We start from the raw sequence: 18384 nt of genomic DNA on the forward strand, positions 1-18384 counted from the left end.
TGTCTATATCTGGCTGGCAGGCTGGCTTGCAAGGTTGCAAGTGGGGTAAAATTTTGGGCCCTTCACAGTTTTTGGTTTACAGTTTTGGGGACAGGGAAGTGACACTGTCAGAGGCACGGCCTTCTGGAAGGGAAAGAAGGGGCCCTGTGGATCTCTTTCTCTACTTTGTTGCCCTGCTAAGGAGAGAAACTAGGCAGGTAGTTGCAGTCTGAGCACTGAGAAGTGGGTTCAAACACAGACATCTGGGCAGTGCCTTGGTTGGCGCTCTTTCTCCAGTCCCTGCCAGGAACTTTGCTGGTTCAGCCTCAGTTCAGCCACTTCACAATAAATGCCAGGGCCAGCGCTGGATCTGAGGAAGATTCCAACTCTGTTCAGACCACAGCCACGGACACTCGTGCCTGAACTGAGTGCTCAGGGAGGGCCACCAGCAGCCACGATGGGCAGAGGCAAGAGAGGGCTCAGCCCATCTAGGTCTGGCTGGTTTGGAGGGGAGAGGATGGGCACCGAGCCCGCACTCAGGAAGAACGGCCACAGCTTGGGTGTCTTGTGGAGCAGCCTCCTGCATCCACCATGCTGGCCTTCCATTCTTCTGGGGTGACAGTAGAGGATCTATGTGTTTGCGGTAGAGATGGGGTCCTACCTCCATGGTTGGCTGAGCCACAGAGGTGTGCCTTGTTCCGTCATTGTCCTCTGACCCCTTCCATACCCTCTATACCACAGATCCTTTCCTGGCTCAAGCAATTTCCCCAAGACGACAAACTCCCCCAAGGGAAGGCAGAGGGGACACGGCAGGGAGTACATGGACTCCTCCCGCCATGGCCTGCCAAGCAGCCAGGATCACAGTCATGCAACACCATGCCAGGATCAGAGATAATTTTAAATAGGCTGGCAAGTTAAAGACACCTCTTCCTGGAGCAATGAACAATGAAGTGAATCAAGGCTGCTGATGGGGACACCCCAGCCAGACTGCCAAGGCTCCTGTGCAGAGCCTCCAGGACACCACATCACTGAGCCCCACCACAGGCAGGGCACAGGCGCAGAATCTACATCACATGTCAGACTGGGGACATCCTGGAGAGACATTCTCAAGCCTACAGGAGAGGAAGACACAGTACACATGGTGAACCCACTCTCCATCCTGGCATACTGCTCCTATGAACCCAGTGTTGGGGCTCAGAAAACAAGACCCCAAAATGAGGGCTTCCCAAGCAGCCTCAGAAGCAAAATTTTATCTCTGACCTTCTCCTCCCCTCCTGTCTCTAGCCCCTCATTCTCCTCCCAGGCTGACAGAAACTAGAATCCCTCTTCCCCAAGGTGGGTCATAGAAACCAGGACACCTTTTTCTCTAAAGCCAGCCAGAAAGCCTAAAAATAGGACTCCAATTTTCTTTCCATCTTTCTGTGTAACCTGGCCATGAAGAAATGATCTGACCTACTTTGTTTGGCTGTAGACCCAAGACCCCCATTCCAGCAAGGGTCCTGCTTCTCACCCAGAAGAAAAGGGCACTGCTCAGAAGGCCAAGAAGAATCCAGACAGGCCTAGCGGAGTGTCCCCACTCAGTCTGTTCTCACTAGATCCAACCCTATTTGCCCAATCCTATTTCCACACAGTTGTCCATACTTTATGGAATCTAAGCATTAAAATGGACAGCTTCTTCTGGGTCTTTGGGTCTTCATTCTGAAGGATCCAGTGTCTACACATTCAATAAATGTGTCTGCCTTTCCTCCTATCTGTCTACCTTTTGCAAGTGATTGTTTAGCAAACCTGCAGAGGGCCGAGGGGAATGTTCTCCATGGCCCTTAGGCCAGCTGTCCCTCTCCAGGCTCTCTGTGGAGGCTACATGCTGTGAGGCTGCTTTGGGTCTCCAGCCACACCAGGAAGGCGTGTGGCTAACATGAGCCACGTGTGCCACGCACACCCCCTGCAGTTTGATGTCCTATGACATCTACCACAAGAGCCACTCAGCAAGGGGATGGCAGTCTGACTGAGCCCTCCTCCTCTTGCCCTGCGGACCTTTGGAAGGCAGTCCGGTCACCAAGTGCAGCTGTCCCCAGAGAGAAGCTCTCTCCTGCAAGCTGCCTACTGGGCTGGTGGTTAGGAAGCAAGGGACAGGGGAGGGCCTCCATCCACAGGGAAACCCAGGCTCTGCCATGACCACTCCTTGGTGGCAGCCTGGCCCAAAGGGAGCGGGACTCAGGGCATTCAACTGGCTTCTGGCAGGCTTTGATAAAAAAGCTTTTGTTCCTCTTGAACCTAACCTCCCGGAGGAGAGGTCTGGACAGGTGGCAGGAGGGGAGTGCCTAAGACCCCAGGGAGCAGGCGTTAATGACCCACCCGAGCCTTCCTCCCGAAGTATCCCAGGGCAGCCCTCCAAGCCATTGTGTTCACCAGCTCTGACCAGTGGACACCGGGATGGCCCCTCCCACACACCCCGGCAAAACTCCCTGGAGTCCTTCCTCTCCAGCCCCGTCCTCAGTCATGGGCAGACCCACGGGCCCGGCTGCTGTGGACAGGGAGAACAGGAAGGGCTGAGTGCCCAGATGGTGCCTGCAACACCAGGACAGCACTCGGTTATAAGGACTGAAATGGGGGCTTGGAGGCCGGTCAGCCAGGCCAGATGAGGTTCACCTGACAGCCCAGGTGACCCCCCTGGGGGGTCATCTGGGAGGTACCATCAATCAGTACTGATGTGTGCCTTCGTAGGAGCCCCCAAATTGTAAACAGTAACTGTGTTCTCAAGACTTCCTGTGTGGGAGCCACACACGTTGGCTGGTGCCTTGGGGTGGTCCAGGGCAGTCCCACAGGCTGGCATATCCCCTGCTGAGAGGCTTGATTAAATGCAGCCTGAGTCAGACCGGAAGGACGGCATACCAGCCAGCGTCAGTCAGATTAGCCAGGATGGCTGAGGGCTGGGCAGAAGTGTGGGAAAATCCCCCAGGGGCTGGAGCCTGTGGAAATAGGGTGGAGCTGGGTCTCTTGGGGCACAATGCCCCACGGTTGGCCAGCCCAGATGCTCCAGACAGCAGCGCTCACACAAGGAGACATTCCAGGACAGTGGAGCAGAGATGCCTCCCTCCCTGGAGACACCCGAGGTGGTGAGATGCAGATCTTGAAATCCATGGTGCAGCACATGCGTGTGCAGGTTTCTCCCACACCACCCCTGAGAGCTGCGGCAAGAGCCTGTCCTGGCTGCTGCCTCATGTTGAGTGATGAACCATTTCTGTCTTGGACCAACAGGTCTTGTGTCTTCTGTGTGTGTGCAAGTAACCATACATGTATATATGTGTATATGTACCATTTGTGCATGTTTACGTGCAGATATGTGTGTAGTACATATGCCTGTGTGTACCTATGTATATGGTGGGTCTATGTGTATATATTTGTACTGTGTATGTATGCATGCACACGAGTGTGTAGTATTTATGAATATACATGTGTGGTGTCTGTGTAGCATGTGTGTGTGTTGCATGTATCTGTGCATGTGTATGGTGTATGGCATGTGGCTGTGTACATATGTATATGTGTGCAGTATTATCTATGTGTGCACATGTGTGGTCTCTAATATGTATGTTTATATATGTGTACAGTGTGTGCATATATATACATGTGTAGCTGTGTATAAAGTGTGTGTGCATATGTGAAGTATGTACTTGTGTGTATAATGTGCATGTATCTGTGTATGTGTATAGTGCATGTTTGCATGTATCTGTGTATATATCTATGTAGTTGTATAGGCGCATGTAGTGTGCACTTGTGCATGATGCATGTGGTATGTGTGCATATGTGTGTACCTGTAGAATGTGTATCTATGTACATATTCATGTGTGTGGTATTTGTGTATATGTATTGTATACTATGCATGTATGTGTAGTAGCTGTATCTGTGACGTGCATCTACGTATATTAGAGTGTTAATGTACATGTGCGTGTGATGCATATATATGTGGTGTGCATGTACATATGCATGAGTGTGTAGCATGTATCTCTGTGTCTCTATGTACGTGTATGTACACGTGTGTGTAATGTGTACGTGTGTAAACCTTGACAGGCTGACTTGCACATGTGTGAGGGGCAGAATGGGAGATTCCACAGTTCTGGGGACCCTGGCAGCCCTGGGCGCCTCCTGCCCACTCCCCGTTGGCCTCTCCCTGGCTGGCTTCCTGGGCCCCCACCTCCCTGGCCACTCCTCCCCCTGGGCTCACGTCCCCTCATCTTTGCAGACTCTGGAAGTGGGGCCTCTCAAGCCTGGGTGCTTCGGCCTCACCCCTCCACACGCACTCTGCGTCTGCATCGACTGGCAGGTCAGACACTCCGTGAGCTGACGACGTTCCATTCATCGTCTCCGGCCACATCCCTTTCCTGAGCCCTACTTGTACTTCTCCGACCACCCCTCGGCCCCTCCGCCTGCATCCCTGCAGGCACCTCGACTCTGCAGGGTCCTCCCAGGCCTGGTGCTTCCTCCTCCCACCCAGCCCTGTCTGCACATCACCCTGCCTCTTCCCAGCCTTCCACCTTTGTAAAAGGAACCACCCTGGTGGATGTCCAGCCCCAACTGTGTGAGCATCTGGATGCCAAGCTCTTTCCACACAGCCAGCCACCCCGTCAGCAAATCGGGCCAGTTCAGCCTTCAACACGCCCCTGGAATCCACAGCCACTCCGAGCCCAGGTCCCCAGCTCCAGCAGAGTGGCTCCCAGGCTGGTGTCCCAGGTCCCCTCTTGGCCCTCCCCAGCAGGTTCCTGGCATTACAGCCAAGGTGACAGATGACAGAGCCAAACTGTGTCCCCCTGCTGCTCAAACCCAACATGGCTCCAGCACAAGGGAGGATTGATGCTCCCCAGGGAGAGGCCCCCAGCTCCTGGGAGGTGATCTCAGGCCCTTGGGATATCCTGCCTGGTAAAAGCATCTGTTCTCCTTGGGAGCCCTGGGCCACATGGGATCATCTATGCTGACCGTGAGATTTCTGAGATTCCTGGGGGTCCCTGGGCCATGCAGCATCAACTTGGCCTCCAGAAGGACTGGAGCCCAAGGCCCACCACAGAGCAGTGAGCCACGATTCCACAGCTGAGCCTGCAAAACCCTGGACACCACGGCCAGGGAAGCACCTGGTTGACACCATCCCGTGCATGTTGTCACATGCTGTCACTGGGAGAAATGATTTCCCCCGGGAGAGGACAACTGGAAGTTCATGCCTAGTGCCGCCTGGACCTTTCCCTAGGTGGCTCTCCCAGCAGCTACTTTAACCTGGGCCCTTTGGCCGCAATCAGCCCTGACTATGGGACTAGCAGCTTTGCAGAGCCAAGTCCCTCCACTGAACTCCCTCATCTCCAAGCCTTGGCATCTCCATGTCCCCAACCATGCTGTCTTTGATTCGGAAAGGGGGTGGCAAGTGAACATATAAGGCCTGTCCATGCCCCAGACTCCCAGCCAAATCCCATATTGGGTCCCCAGCCCTCACAGCCCGTTTCTCTTGGGCAGCTCTTTTCTGTTGCAGGGCCTGCATCCTGGACAGGAAGGCCACAGCCCCTGGCCCCAGGGTTTACCTTTGTACCAGCTGATGACAGGCTTGGGTGTGCCCGTCACGCGGCAGGCCAGCTTGACTGTCTCGCCCAGCTCGGCTGTGCAGTCGGCCAGCTCCTCTTCAAAGTCCGGGGGCCCTGAGGACACACACAGCCCTGAGTGCTCTGTGGGGGAACATCGGGCTGCGGCACCCCCAGGTGCACCTGGCAGGTCATCTGCCCTGCACCATGAGCCCCACATCTGATGGCGTGGCTGCTATGGGGACTGTCCCTTGTCACCCCTCATCCAAGGTGCCCACCTGGAGTCAGGTGAGTGAGGCAGGCGCGTGTTAAACGGAGAGCAGTGGGGGCTCGGGGGAAGATTCTGTTCTGGTTAAGGAAGCAGACCCCGGGCTGCCAGACCCTTCACAGCCCCTGACTTGATCCGGATGGGTGCCTTGAGCTTGGGGCCCCCATGGTATCCCCGGCCTTGGATCAGGGCCGACCCAACACCCAGCCCAGGGACTCCCCATGAGGCTGTAGCCGTCACATGCCGCAGGCTGGCTGAGCCGTCTGTCCCAGGAACAAGCCCACCCCTCACACCCACCCAGGCAGGGACCTGTGCAGCTGCAGGAACAGGCTCGGGTGCCCCATCCTGGCTCAGCCACCTGGGCCCCTGGGGAGGTGGACACTCACGCCACACAGGCAAGGCCAGACGCTGCTGGATGCCACAGATCTCTTTCACCCATGAGCTCTTGATAATGGCTGTCCGTGCCTGCAGCAGGTACTTGCGCACTGAGTCCTCCCGCTCCTGCCACACCTCGAAGGCGCGGTCATCCCCCTCCACCTGGTCGTTCAGGTCGATGCTGCTCAGCTGTGGGTGGGGGAGGGTGTCAGCACAGGGAGGGGGACACGGGCTGACCATCCTCAACAGAAGTAGGACCCGATGAGGAAACATTCAGGCCACCCTGGACCAGCGGCTGCAGGTGTGGCCACTGGCATCCACCCCGGAGCTGAGGGACAGGGAGCCCCGCCCAGCAGCCCGGAGCCCGCAGACCTTCATCATGTTCCGGAACACGTAGCTGAAGGTATCGGTGCGAGAGTCTCGCCGGGGCTTGCAGATTACCAGGTGGTTGCGGAAGAGGAACACGTGACGGTTGTGGCCCTTCCAGGGCATGCGGGCCCCCGGCGCACCCTCCCACACGATGAAGTGGCCCTGGGGGAGGGTGTGGGCTGCGGTCAGCCTGTGGTGGGCCAGATTGCCCAGCTGTGCAGGCCCCACAGCCACCCAGGTACCCAGTGCCCTGCCCAACTCATGCACACACCGCCACCTCCTGGCAGCCCCAGACGCAAGCCCCCAGCACCCCAATACCCACCCACATCACATGCGTCTCCCGGCTCCGGCCCCTGCCCCTCCCCAACCTGGCGGATGGGCTCGCCCAGGGCCTCCAGGGTGCCTGGGTAGTTCTCCATGAGGGACACATGCAGCTTGTTCTCGGCGCGCTGCGGCAGGGCAGACACCACGGCATAGGCCTGCTCCAGCAGCGCGCAGTTCTGTCTGTTCCGCGCCTTGTTGCGGATCAGCTCCTGGGGCCGGGGCAAAGGTCAGGGCTCAGACTGCTCCACAGGCTGGACTCCAAGAGACCCAGCCTGGGCAGAGAAGGCGGGGCAGGGGAGGTGGTGCCCACCTTCAGCAAGGCCTGGTAGCACTGCACCCGCTCCACTGGCTGCTCCAGGTAGTGCTGCAGAGGTGGTGGCAGGGGCTGAGAGGGGTCCCCTGCCAACAGGGCCTCCTCCGCATATTTCTGTGGGAACCAGGAGGGTGGGTTTTAGGGCAGGAATGCAAGGCCTCCTGATGGTTGTGTCCGTGAGAGCTGGAGGGTGGGTCCCCAGGGTGCACACACAGCCTGCACCCCAGGTGACAGCTGTCATCACCTCCTGACAGGTGACAAGCACAGAACTTGGGCTGCTGAAGTGGCCTTCCCAGAAGCACAGGGCTGCAAAAGCAGCTCCACCTGCATTTGTGAACTGAGGCCCAAGGGGGCGGCAGGGAGGCTGTGGGCAGTGGCGAGGTCGGGGAAGATGAGCACAGGCTCTGATGTGGGCAGACCAGGATGAACCTTGGAGGATGCCTGGGCTCAGTGAGCCTTCAGAGGGAGCCAAGGGCAGGCACTGAGGTTCAGGAGCCCATGAGTTCAGGCATGGGCACCTTGTAGAACTCCTGGACGGCCGTGCTGACGACCACCGACTCAGCCTGCACACGCCCCACCAGGAACTCCAGGTACTGCTCAAAGGCCGCCTGGTTCTTGATGAAGCACATGGCCACGTCGTCGTCCGTGTCGCACTGCTGCAGCTCCTGCAGGAAGCTGCTGTGAAGGGGGATGGCATCAGGACTCAGCCTGCGCCCCACAGCCTGACCCTGAGCCCTCACCTCTGGGAGGAAGCTTGCCCCTGCACAAGGGCTGGGGCCCTGTGGCTCCTGGGGTCTGTGAGAGTGTGTGTGCAGACATGTGTGGGCATGCAAAGAAGTGCTTGTGTGCCGTGTATGAAAGCTCACATGAATATTACATGTGTACATGTATGTGGGCATGCACATTTGTGGAGGCATGTAAATGTGTATGAGCACACATGTGGCTGCATACACAGGCAGGTGGTGGGGGAAGGAGGTGTTGTATGCTATATGCATGCATGCATGTATTAAAGTGTGCAGATGAAAGGGTGTGCATGTACATGCTGGGTGGGCACATGTGTGCAGAAGTGCATATGCACAGATGTGCAGAAATAGTGTGGGGACATGTACATATGTGTGTCCATGTGTATAACATGTATACATGTACATAGGCATATATGTGTGTGCACATGTCTATAGGTATGCACTGTGTGCACATAGGTGATGTGCACGTGTATGTGGGTGTATGTGTGTACTGTGTGCATGTGTGTGCATTTACAGATGTGCACATGTGCCATGCACATGGGTGTATGCTGTTAAAGGCTGCACCTGTACACGTGTGTGTTCATGTGTGCACATGCCTGTGCACATGCCAGTTAGCAGTTGGTGGGGGGTGTATGCTGTTAAAGGCTGCACCTGTACACATGTGTGTTCATGTGTGCACATGCCTGTGCACATGCCAGTTAGCAGTTGGTGCACTGCAGGCCTTCCCATGAGTAAGCCAGGTACACACGTCTGGGTTTCTGAGGGGAGGGGTGCTGAGGGATAAATCAAATCAGCACAGGTTCTCTCCCCGCCTTGGCTCCAACCCACCTGCAGGAGGCCTGGCCCTACAGTGTGTCCATGCATGGACGTGTGTGTGTGTGTGTGTCTGTGTGTGTGTGGCCCCACCCACCCACCTGCTGTGGAAGCGGCCGATGTCCCGCACATTGCGGAAGATGACTGCCTTCTGGCCGGCCACAGCTGCAGGCACGTGGGGGCAGCGCTCCAGGTGCTGCAGGTGGTGGCTCTGCAGGAACTGCAGCTCCTCCACGAAGGCCTGCTCAGAACTCAGCAGCTCCTGGATCACAGAACTGGGCAGGAGGGGGCCACCGTAAGGGACCACGGAGCTCCTGCTTCCCGTGCAGGGACTGCGGGCCACGAGGCCCCCACTCCCTCAGTTGCTAGATGGGAGCGCCTCCTGCTGTGTAGCCTGTTGCCTGCTCACAGGAAGTGGGAGAGCAGGTGGAGAGAGGCTCCCTCTCGGACAAGGCCGGCCCCAACACCAGGAAGCCACCCAGATGGGTCCTGCCCGCACAAGGCGGCGAGGGCAGCTGCGGGAACCCAGGCAGCTCTGGGCCTGCTCTGCTGTCCTCAGCCCCCACCCATCCTGACAGGCTCACACAGGAGTGCTGTTTCAGAGTCCCCCGCAGAGGAATCAGCATGGCCATGACCCCAAGACCTCCAGGGTTAGGGCCTGGACCCAGAGCCAGGGCAAGCGGCCAGCTTCTTTGGGAGACTGTCCAGCCGGTGGGATGCCAGTGCCACCACCTCCTGCCCGGCAGCCACTCACCTCAGCCTTGACTTGTATTCGTCTTCAGACACAGCCTCCCCAGGGAACTCAGGGGCCTCGGCGGCCCCCCACTCAGGTGACAGCTGGTGAGGGACAGGAGTTTTCTGTTGGGGTGCTGAGCTCTGGCCCTGCCCCGCGGAGATCGGGCTCTCGCCCCTCAAATTGGGACAACCCTCCTAGGGGCCTCCAGGACCCCTGAAGACCCCTCCTGGCTGGCCATTCAGATACCTTGAGCTTCCTGTCCAGGTAGGCTGGTGACACCCAGCCCTGCCGTGAGGGGCTGGACTTGGTGGGCTTGGTGCGGACAAGCCAGCGCAGTGGGTGGGCTGCATCCAGGACCTCCACGTACTGGCCTTCCCGCAGCGCGATGGCATCCTGCTCAGCCCCTAGGGGCAGGTAGTCGGCAGTGACCACGTAGATGTCAAAGATCTGAGAGAGGGGTGGGGGTGTGAAGTGGTGAGACCCGGGAGGTGCCAGCCGGGCCTGCCGAGATCCTAAGCCACAGGGCAGGGATCCCCAGAGTCAGTGTGCACATGCCCAGTTCCCCCTCCACGCAGAACAGCGGGAATGTGGGAGACCTCCCCTGCCCCACCCACAACCTTAGAGGTCACCACAGCCCCAGGGTCTCCAGGCCTGGCCTGCCTACACTCAGTTACTTGTTTACCTTCTCCCCATCTCCACACCCACCCCAAGCCCTAACAGGGTGCCTGGTACACTGAGGCCTGAGACACATTCTCCACTGAAGGAATGAAGGAGTGAATGAATGAACCAAACAAATGGCTCCCCCAGAAGGCAAGTCTCTGCAGGGCCCCGTGTGGAGAAGACCCTGTTCTCACCAGTTCCTGCCTCCTATGCACCTTGGTGGGGTCCCACCTCCCTAGAGTCCCATGGGGGTCCTGCCTCCTGAGCCCCTCTCCACCCTGCACCTTCTCTTTAGGAAGGTCAGGGCCTCTCCCTGCCCTGCTCCCAGAGGGTTCCAGCCGCCCACCTCGCCTCGGGCATCGCCGTCCTCTGACTCTGAGGAAGACTCCTGGATGCTGGAGGATGGCCGTGATCGGCCATGGCGGGGGGATGCAGATGGCGTCTTGGAGTCCTCATCGCTGTCGCCTCCAGGCACCTGCAGCTTGGCTGGGGGTGCAAGGATCATGACACCCTGGCCTGCCTCTGGCTCTCCAGGGCTCAAGGGAAGGGCAAACACCCCAGACACATCCCAGGGACCCTGGCACATGGGCCGCTGCCCCTCACCCTGCGTGATCTTGGCCGATACCATCTCGGTGATCTGGGAGGTCAGTTTCTGCAGGAACTCCTCTGTGCCCACCTCAGCGAGGGACAGATGGCCGAGGGCCTCCTTGGCAGCCAGAGGCTCTCCTGTGGATACAAACGCTCTGCTCAGGTGGCTGCGTGCCCCTCGGATGTATACCAGGCACCCCATGCCGTAGGCCCATCTTGGGCCCTGGGAGCCGATGGTGAATAAAGAGCCAAGGCCTCCCCCGCATGGTGCTGATGTCCAGCAGGCAGATGATGAGACTCAGTGGCCAGCAGGGCGGGAGGCCAGTGGGAACTGGCCAGGATGAGGAGTCACTCTGGCTCATGAGCGTCAAGCCGAGGCGTGACCAAGGGGCTGAGAACGTCCAGAGACAGAGGGCACAGCAGGGGCCGCCAGTGGACAGTGGACGAGGGGCACTGGGGACAGAGTCGGCAGAGGCCAGACCTGCGCATCAGGCTGCAGGAGGAGCCGTGGGTCCAAAGCGGGGCTGTGCTGCCTCTGTTCTCAGTGCCCAGCACCTAGGAGTTCTACCCAGACCCAGGTATCTATACAGCCCGCTGGATGTGAGCTCTGTGCCCAGGGCTGCCCCAGGGACCCCACAGGCTCCCGGATCCACGGGGATCAGACATGGTTCTGACACTAACCAAGCCTCAAGTCCAGGCCTAAGAGAACATGGGTTGGTCCTGGCTGTGTGAGCAGGTGTCCCAGGGCTGTGCTGCTCAGGAGGGGCCTCTGAGGCCTGGAGCCACCCCCGGGGAGCCTCCTCCCTGCCCCCCAGCATCAGGGGATCAGCCACCCTGGCCCCTCACAGGCATGCACCCACCCTGACTGTACCTTTCCTCTGCCCACCAAGGTCAGCAAAACTCGCAGTTTCCAACCCCTGTGCTGAGACAGCTTGTGTGGTCCTAAACAGGTGAAGGGGGTGTCCTGAGAGGCCTGGGCTGGACCCCACCACCCTCTGTCCTTACACAGAAGCTCCTGACAAAAAGAGGGTCTGGGGGCAACAAACCAAGATACCAAAGAAAGGGGCTCCATACCAGAGAGGCCCAACAGAAGCCCTTGCTTTACAATGGGGAAACTGAGGTGCAGAGAAGGAAGAGAGCTGGCCCAAACCACATGGCCTGCATGGGGCAGAGCCAGGACACGCTCCAGGACAGGTGCTCTCCCCAGGGGCAGCGCTGTCCTGTCCCCCACTCCTGGAGCGTCCTCCCTGGCCCTGACCGGACTGGCCTCCAGGGGCAACCCTCACTCACCCCTGCAGGAAAGTGGAAATCAGTGCTTCCTTCACTTTCTCCTGCTCCTCCACCTTAGGCACTGTCAGGAGGACCGGGCAAGCCATTAGGGCAGTGCTCCCAACCCTGACACATCTGATTCCAGATCTGGACTGGGTTCCTCTGAAGCCCTGAGCAGGGGCTGTGCCCGAGCTCACCTCCCCATCCCACTCTTGGCCTGTGGTCACCCCGACAGTGATGGGAGGAGAATAGGGGTTCTCCTGTCCTCAGAGGGGCTGAGCAAGGCCTAGGATGCAGGGGGCTTCAGGAAATGTCCCTGGAGCCAGCAGTGCAGAACCCACGGGGCCTGGGCCCAGAGGGGAATCTGAGGCTCAAAACCACCAGCACCACCAGGGCCTGACCCATTTTGGGGTCTCCCTGGTGCTGTCAGAGAATGAGAAGAGGAAGGAGGGGGTCCCATAGGGTCCCAGCCCACATGATGATGGGCAGTGTGCCCCAAGGAGACCCCAAAGCCACCCAGTGCCCACCCCCCATGCCCCAGCCCCCCATCCCCCCGCCCCCCACTCACAGCCCGAGACGTGCAGGCTGGCGGAGCAGAGGGCCTGGCCAGCAGCGTTGCTGGCAATGCATGTGTAGGTGCCCTGGTGCTGCCGGCCCACGTCCAGCAGGACCAGGCTGTGCTGCTGCGCAGAGCTGGCCACGGTGTAGCCCGGCGTGTCAGGGCCAATCCACAGCACGCCCCTCTCAGCTTCCTCCCTGAGCCAGTGCACGGTGGGCGCCGGGCGTCCTAGGGGCAAGCAGGAGGTGGTGGGTGCACCCTACCAGGAGCGGGGCCTCTGGAGGTGAAGCCCTGCCACAGGCCCTCCCTCGGGATGATGTGAGCAGGGAGGGGGCACCTCTATCCCATCCCCCAGGGGTGATCTTTCCATAGCTGTGGGCAGGAAACGCCTTACCTTCTACCTTCACGGAGAAGGTGATGCTGGAGCCTTTCTTCACTTTCTTGGGGGTGAACCTCTCCAGCATTCGGGGTGGCACCAGTTGCTCATGCACATCTAGGGGACACAGGCTGGCTGGCAGAGACCTCGGCACAGCCCCCACTGCCTGCCTCCTGTCCCTGGATGACGTCTGCAGGCCCCCAGGTGGCTCTTCACAGCCAGCACCTGGACAGCACCACGCTGCCCCCTCGGCCGGGCTGTCTCCTTGCTGCGCCCTCCCTGAGCCAGCCCATGGCCACCCACACCTCCACTGCAGCCAGCCCTAGGCTCAGGCCCTCAGCACCCATGGCCACCTGGCCTCTCCCTGCCCTTCTGGGGCTGCCTCACCTGATGCAGGCTTCTCTTCTGGCTCATCAGGGCCTGAAAGAGGCACTAGAGTCAGACATCCAGCACACACAGGCCCCCGCCGTGGCTCCTACCCGGCGCTGTGCGGGTGCCCGGCAGTTCTACCCCCTACAGTGAGGGAACCCAAGGGCAGCGCTGCTCCCCAAGCAAACACCCTAACCCCTGCCTGAAACCTGGGCCATGGAGCCCTGGAACTCACACACTCACATGACAGAGGCAACAGGCTGCATAAACCAGACCCGATGCCCCACCACCCAACCTCGCCCTGCCACAGACTCTGTGGCCCCACACTGGAATCAGCACACAACCAAATAATGCTGCCCAGATCAGCAGAGGACTCATACTTGGGGACGCTGGGGAAAGCCACAGCAGTGGCAGGACGGGTTTGGGTGAAACTTGGAATGAACTCTCAGTGATCAGAACTTTTTGAACAATAAGGAAGTAGGGTCCTCTAGTCCCAAGCTACCACCGGCTCTGGCTGTGTGTGGAGCTACCTAGAGTCGCAGTGTTTACCCACTTTCCTGGGTCAACTTCAACCTCCAGCCTGCCCATCAGTCAGGACAGAGGGCTGCACACCCGCTCCCTGAAGGGCCAACTTCCGGCCGCCTGTGCCGCTGTATACCAACGGGCAATGACCAATGACCTTCGCTGAGGGCCTGATATGGTGGGGTGTGCAGGGGATGTCAGCCCTGGCCAGGATGCTGCCCAGGGCCCAAGTCTCTGCCCGGCCCCTCGGAGCACCCACCTCGAACCAGCAGCCGGGCAGATGAGTAGGCAGCACCCATGGCATTGCTGATGTAGGCTGCATACTGGCCAGAGTCCTCCCGGATGACTGAGATGATCTCCAGGGTGTGCAGGGTCTTCTTGTCAGTCATGCGGATGTGGGCAGATGCGGTCAGGGGCTGGCCATCTTTGAACCAGTATAATCTGGGAGCAGGGTAGCCTGGGCCACGGGAGGGGAGTGGTCAGCCTGAGCAACCACCCACGGGCACTGTGCCCTCCAGATGGGAGACAGATGAAGGCCTGGAGAGAGGGTCCCCACACCACCAGTGACGGAGTGTCAGCCTCCTGCACCCAGGCAGCAGGGATGAGTGACTGCCTGACCCCGCTGCTGGGGTCTCCTTTCAATTGTGGCTGATGGGGTATGGCTCCTTGGCCTCCATCCTGCCATGGCCGTGTCCCCACTCTCTCTCCTTCTCACCTTTCACCTTGAGCTGGAACTTGGCCAGGCGTGTGCCAGGGGCCACCTGGAGGTCTCTCAGCTCCTCCACCACCTGGGGCAGCTGGCCCTCGTCAGTGGTGGACTCTGTTCCCTCCTGCTCCCGGCTGGCAGGAGAACAGAAAAAAGGGGTCAGCCATAAAGCAGAGCAGCGAGGGGAGCAGGGCAGGAGGGGTGCTGAGGGGCTTGGGCATGGATGACATTGGAAGCCCCTGTTTGCTGACTTAGTGGACAGAGACCGCCAGGGCTTGGAGGAAGGCTCCAGGATTGGATGCTGTCAGACCAAGCCCTGCCCTCACCCAGCAGCATCACTCCCCGAGAGGCCCTGCAACGTCAGTCCATGGGGCACAGCCCACCTCTGGCAGCCCCTACCTGGACAGGTAGCCTTGGGCACTGAAGTAGGATGAGGACTCCGTGGCATCCGCTGCAGTGTCATAGTCTGTGCTTGTCACTGGGGAAGGAAGAGGGGAGCTGGAGCAAGGTCTGCCATCCTGTCTGCCCCAGCATAAGCTCCTGCACCAGGATGGCCTCGGCCCTCAGAGGTCCTGACTACAGAGCCTTGCCTGGGAGCCAGTTAGACTTGGGAGCTAGGAAGTCACAGGGGGAACAGCAACATTGTAGCCTCTCCACCCCAGGCTATTACCAGCTCCATTCTTCAAGGCCTATAACTAACTACAAGCCTCTTTGACACAACAAACTAATACCGAATGATCCAGAGGCCTCAGAAGAAACAGTGATAGTGGTAGAACCTTCCAGCTCCATCCTACTAGGGAATAATGGGATGAAAAGATACAGGCCTCAAAACCAGAAGCTAGGACTTGTGTTTCTAGACAAGATGGAGTGACTGAGGCTGGACTTACCCTCTCTTATGGAGTAAATGTTGAGATGCCCTCCAAAGACCATATGCTGAAATATTAACTCCCTATGGATGAAGAGGTGGGCCCCTGGGAGGTGATTAGGTGATGAGGGTGGAACTTCCATGGGACCCCAGAGAGCTCCCTCATCCTCTTTCTATCATGTCCTTGCATAATGTATATTTTCTTCTGTAACAAATTTTTTTTTTTTTTTTTTTTGAGACCGAGTCGCGCTCTGTCGCCCAGGCTGGAGTGTAGTGGCACGATCTCGGCTCACTGCAAGCTCCGCCTCCTGGGTTCACGCCTTTCTCCTGCCTCAGCCTCCCAAGTAGCTGGGACTACAGGTGCCTGCCACCATGCCCGGCTAATTTTTTTGTATATTTAGTAGAGACGGGGTTTCACCATGTTAGCCAGGATGGTCTTGATCTCCTGACCTCGTGATCCGCCCGCCTCGGCCTCCCAAAGTGCTGGGATTACAGGTGTGAGCCACTGCGCCCAGCCTCTTCTGTAATAAATTTATAATCTTCTTCTCTACCTGCTATTAATCCTATCCATTGGATTTTTTTAATCTCTGGAAGTTCTACTTGGGTATTTAAAATGTATTCTGTCTCAACATCACTAATCATCAGGGAAATGCAAATCAAAACCACAACATGATACCACCTAACTTCTGCAAGGATGGTCATAATAAAAAAATTTAAAAACAGTAGATGTTGGTGTGGATGCAGTGATCGGGAAACACTTCTACACTGCTGGTGGGAATGTAAACTAGTACAGCCACTATGGTACAGTGTGGAGATTCCTTAAAGGACTAAAGGTAGAACTACCATTTGCTCCGGCAATCTCACTACTGGGTATCTACCCAGAGGAAAATAAGTCATTATTTGAAAAAGACACTTGCATATGCATGTTTATAGCAGCATAGTTCACAACTGCAAAATCATGGAACCAACCCCAAACGCCCATCAATCAACGAGTGGATAAATAAACTGTGGTATACATATATGATGGAATACTACACAACCAGAAAAAGGAATGGATTAACAGCATTTGCAGTGACCTGGATGAGATTGGAGACTATCATTCTAAGTAAGGTAACTCAGCAATGGAAAACCAAACATCATATGTTCTCACTGATATGTGGGAACTAAGCTGTGAGGATGCAAAGGCATAAGAATGATACAATGGACTGGCCGGGCGCGGTGGCTCACGCTTGTAATCCCAGCACTTTGGGAGGCTAAGGTGGGTGGATCACAAGGTCAGGAGATCGAGACCACGGTGAAACCCCGTCTCTACTAAAAATACAAAAAATTAGCCTCGCACGGTTGCTGGAGCCTGCAGTCCCAGCTACTCGGGAGGCTGAGGCAGGAGAATGGCGTGAACCCAGGAGGCGGAGCTTGCAGTGAGACGAGACTGTGCCACTGCACTCCAGCCTGGGCGACAGAGCGAGACTCCATCTCAAAAAAGAAAGAAAGAAAGAAAAAGAATGATATAATGGACTTTGGGGACTTGGGGGGAAGTGTGGGAGTGGGGGTGAGGGACTAAAAATATGGTGCAGTGTATACGGTTCAGGTGACGGGTGCACCAAAATCTCACAAATCACCACTAAAGAACTTACTCATGTAACCAAATACCACCTGTACCCCAATAACTTATGGAAAAAATAAAGAACTGAAAAATAAATCTCGAGAGATAAAAACATTAAATAAAATATATTCTATGTCTCCACTTTTCTTTTTTTTTTTTTTTCTTTTTTTTGAGACAGAGTCTTACTCTGTCACCCAGGCTGGAGTGCAGCGGTGCAATCATAGCTCACTGCAGCCTCAACCTCCCAGGCTCAAGCGATCCTCTTGCCTTAGCTTCCCAAGTAGCTGGGACTACAGATGTACACCACCATGCCTGGCTAATTTTTTTTGTATTTTTTTGTAGAGACAGGGTCTCACTGTGTTGCCCAGGCTAGTCATGAACTTCTAGGCTCAAGTGATCCTACTGCCTAAGCCTCCCAAAATGCTGGAATTACAGTCATGAGCCAAAGTGCACCAGGCCAGGACAGCGATTTCTTAAACACAGGAAACAAAGATGAGCCCTATGATTGCTCCAGTTTCCTGCCTTGAATTTGTAGGCTCAGGGAAGGGAAACTGAGGCAGGGCCCAGCAGACTCCTTGAGATGGGAAGATGGAGCTCAGAGTCCTGGGAGACTAAGGCAGCTAGAGTTCACAGACAAAGTACTGGAGAGAAGAAAGCTGTACAGAGAAAGGACCTGCCTCAAGGACTCAGCAGAATACTGATTAGTATCTGCATGTGAGGAAAGACCCACCTGAAAGGATTAGGGGAAACAATACCAGGAATAGCTCCTGATTCCACCAGTCAGACTAGAAAAATTCCTAACTCATAGAGCATTGAGTAGAGTACTCAGGAAAGTTCTTGGCTCAGTAGTGGGAAATAATTAGCCCTAGACTGAACACTGCTCTGGAGACACCAAAGAAATCATAAAAGCTAGGCCCCAAAGAATAAAATTGCATCCAAGTATCTTCACTGTATCCCAGAACAAAGCTCAAGAAGATATGCAGAAATACAAAATATCCTAATAGGGTAAAGTTTACAATCTCAGGCACTCAATCAAAGATCACCAGACATACCAAGAGACAGGAAAAGATGACCCATAAAGTAGAAAATAATCAACTGAAACCAACCCAGAACTGATGCAGATGTTAGAACTGGTAGAGGAGACATGAAAACAGGTATTAGAATTGTATTCTCTGCATTCAAAACATTAAGTAGAGATGTAGAACATATTTCAAAAGAATCAAGTAGAACTTATAGAGACAAATAATAAAATGAATGAGATTCATAGGATGGACATTACAGAAGAAAATATAGTGGACATAAAGGCATGAATAAAAACTATGCAAAATGAAAGATACAGGAATTTTTAAAAGTGAAAAGAGCATTAGTGAACTGTACACACTCCATGTG

At 56.4% G+C, this 18384-nt stretch overlaps 1 protein-coding gene across 20 annotated transcripts in view; it reads right to left on the reverse strand.

Annotated features, from left to right (window-relative positions):
- Positions 1-18384, reverse strand: part of OBSCN (obscurin, cytoskeletal calmodulin and titin-interacting RhoGEF) — a 168352-nt gene that overhangs the window by 31783 nt on the left and 118185 nt on the right. For 17 of the 20 annotated variants that reach the window (XM_063724835.1, XM_063724833.1, XM_063724832.1 and 14 more), the window contains 19 exons: positions 14927-15005; positions 14537-14661; positions 14081-14278; positions 13318-13350; positions 12949-13047; positions 12564-12782; positions 12017-12077; positions 11598-11668; positions 10742-10864; positions 10485-10624; positions 9725-9925; positions 9497-9579; positions 8844-9017; positions 7705-7864; positions 7184-7300; positions 6918-7082; positions 6553-6711; positions 6192-6369; positions 5541-5654 (listed from right to left, as the gene is read on the reverse strand). In XM_063724835.1, the coding sequence (XP_063580905.1) occupies positions 5541-5654; positions 6192-6369; positions 6553-6711; positions 6918-7082; positions 7184-7300; positions 7705-7864; positions 8844-9017; positions 9497-9579; positions 9725-9925; positions 10485-10624; positions 10742-10864; positions 11598-11668; positions 12017-12077; positions 12564-12782; positions 12949-13047; positions 13318-13350; positions 14081-14278; positions 14537-14661; positions 14927-15005 (2499 nt within the window). The remainder of the gene's footprint in view (positions 1-5540; positions 5655-6191; positions 6370-6552; positions 6712-6917; positions 7083-7183; positions 7301-7704; positions 7865-8843; positions 9018-9496; positions 9580-9724; positions 9926-10484; positions 10625-10741; positions 10865-11597; positions 11669-12016; positions 12078-12563; positions 12783-12948; positions 13048-13317; positions 13351-14080; positions 14279-14536; positions 14662-14926; positions 15006-18384) is intronic. The other 3 variants (XM_063724820.1, XM_054518756.2, XM_054518797.2) reach the window with 1 other exon arrangement.

The sequence above is a fragment of the Pongo abelii genome, chromosome 1 (assembly GCF_028885655.2).
Source record: "Pongo abelii isolate AG06213 chromosome 1, NHGRI_mPonAbe1-v2.0_pri, whole genome shotgun sequence".
NCBI lineage: Eukaryota > Metazoa > Chordata > Mammalia > Primates > Hominidae > Pongo > Pongo abelii.